Below are 2,500 nucleotides of genomic sequence, written 5' to 3'. Positions count from 1 at the left end.
TGCTCCCTTACACCCAAAATTCATGAACATTCATGACTACAAACTACAAAAGCTATGGTAGCTGCAGTGCTTTCTATGTGGTTTGATGTGCACACGCTCACCACAAAGTCTGACTTTCATCATATAAATATTTGCCATTTTTAATGACCAGTCAAGACGGGTGAATAAACACTGCACATGTCAGAAAGCTCTAAGCCAGTCATCCAAAAATACTTGGGAATGCTGCACGGCTTTTTTATGTTGCACTGTCATGCTTGCAACGCACTTATTTCTTGTGTGTAAACAACTTTAAATTAAACTTTCTTTGCAATTTTTCAGGGATTTTCCAGAAGAAAAGTCTTAGTATGTTGAAACAAACCAGTAGGTGTGCTGCTCGACTGCCATCAGCAAACTGGCTTGTCATCAAATTAACACTGAATATATTTGACTCGGTAAGTATGGCACGTTCTTTTACTTAGAAGCTACTTTAGTGAGAAAAAGATGATCGTAAGAGTCATATTTAATTACAATGTGATACCACAAAAAGTAAGAAAGGGAACCACCAGCTAATTAAAAGCAGTTCCACACACTGTGTCTTTTTGGTCCCCCTCTGAGTCAGAGTCTTTTTTCCACTCAAACACATGAACATAAAACAACAGAGAGTATAAAACTGTGGAAAGAAACATACCTGTGAGATGTATCCTGGGGGAACGTGGATTGGGGGGATTGATCCATTTGGGGACATCATGGGAACCTCAGCAGGACCTGTGAGGGTGGGGAGAAGAGTTGTTTATTTAACCTGGAAATCAGCTCATGCTAAAGTAAATTTTTATTTCCATTTGTCTGTCAGCAGTACACATGCAGGGACACAAACACAGCCACACACACTGAGGGGCATGCAGTTTTACTGTGAAAGGCCCCTTTATTCATGAAGATCAACCTGAAGGTTTACATCAAAGGTCCCAATTGAAGGTTGTTATAGGAGAAAGTCAACCAATCACTTTATTTATGGATACAAGCTACAAGAGAACGTGTTTCTTAGTGTAGCATGAAGGTATCACCTGAGCTGTTTTATCTTGTCATTTTTTTGCATGAGTGTCTTTTTTAATTTACTACAAAAGGTCATAGTAAAGGTCAAAGGATACTACTGAACTGGAGAGCTGTGTTTTTACCATAGACTGTATAAAATATGGACGTAGTATCCGTGACGTCACCCATCTGTTCCTGAGAGCTGTTTTGAAGCAAATCGACGGCGGCAGCCATATTGCTAATGCGGAACTCAACTGGGCAGAGTGTGACGTAGTGTGAGCCTCTTAGCCAATGGCTGTGTGTTCCCGACCGGGAGTCACGTCAGTCATGTCCTTATTTGGGCAAAACTCATAATCTTAATATCTTCTGAACCGTCACGTTAGAAAAAAATTCACCCCCCGTACAGTGTGTGCCATTAGAGAGATTAGCTTCATAGGGCCAAGCCGTTTTTTTGAACCAGGCTGTAAACATGTTTATTAATGCTGCAAAGATCGTCTTTTTCCCATTCATATCTATGTGGTTTCCGGTGTTTCTGCAGCCAGCCTCAAGCGGATTTTCGATGTATTGCAGTTTATATCACTTCCGCATTGGCTTCATCGTTTGAGACCGGAGTTTGCCGCTTGGTTTTTACATAGCACACCTGGTCTAATACATGGCCTGTATACAAATATGGACGACGTGCCTCCATCTCCTCCCATTGTAAAAACAATGAAGCCAAAATATCACCATAATGGGAGCTGATTTATTGTGCTGGTGACATATTTTGCAAAGAAACGTAAATATAGCTCTGCTATGTTACGTTACGTTTCGTTACGTTTTGCTACGTTACGTTACATTTCTTTCTGTTCTTCTTTTACTAATCTGGTAAAGAAAGCTACAAGAGGGGGGCGCTGGTGGCCTAGTGGTCTAAGCGCCCCACATGCAGAGGTCGCCGGTTCGATTCCCGCCCAGTCGACCATCTCCTGCATGGCCTCACCCGCTCTCTACTCCCCACATTTCCTGTCTCTCTTCAGCTGTCCTATCTAATAAAGGCAAAAAAGGCCACAAAACATAACTTTCAAAGAAAGCTACAAGAGCTGCATTTGTCAACAGAGCCGTCCATCATGACATCATCACATTCCATGTGTTTAATGTCAAGTCACTACTCAAAGAAAATGTAACATTTGAACATAAGAAAACCTATTGTTGTGACTTAAAGGATGTTCAGGAAATATTTATTTGACACGTATTTAAGTTCTCTAGTTTGACTCATGTTCCATCTGTTAGCATGGAGGAGACAGACTTTATGACCTATACTGCAGCCATTCCCACCGGGGGGGGCCTCTAATATTTTGGCTTCACTTTGCGGAAGCAGGCGTGCTGCCCATCTTCCTGTACTGTCTCTATAGTCTAACAATTACATTAGAAGATGTTGTGTGTTTTGTGGAATATTTCCTGTCTTTGCATTATATTAAAAAAGTTGAATTATATCTGTCATTCATTTTTTTGATCT

At 41.0% G+C, this 2,500-nt stretch overlaps 1 protein-coding gene across 2 annotated transcripts in view; it reads right to left on the bottom strand.

Annotated features, from left to right (window-relative positions):
• fndc3ba (fibronectin type III domain containing 3Ba) overlaps positions 1-2,500 on the bottom strand; it is a 125,148-nt gene that overhangs the window by 62,363 nt on the left and 60,285 nt on the right. For both annotated transcript variants that reach the window (XM_034675756.1, XM_034675755.1), the window contains one exon: positions 668-744. In XM_034675756.1, the coding sequence (XP_034531647.1) occupies positions 668-744 (77 nt within the window). The remainder of the gene's footprint in view (positions 1-667; positions 745-2,500) is intronic.

The sequence above is a fragment of the Notolabrus celidotus genome, chromosome 22 (genome assembly GCF_009762535.1).
Source record: "Notolabrus celidotus isolate fNotCel1 chromosome 22, fNotCel1.pri, whole genome shotgun sequence".
Lineage (NCBI taxonomy): Eukaryota > Metazoa > Chordata > Actinopteri > Labriformes > Labridae > Notolabrus > Notolabrus celidotus.
The sequence above is the reverse complement of the archived record's forward strand: the minus strand, read 5'-3'. Positions and strand labels throughout refer to the sequence as shown.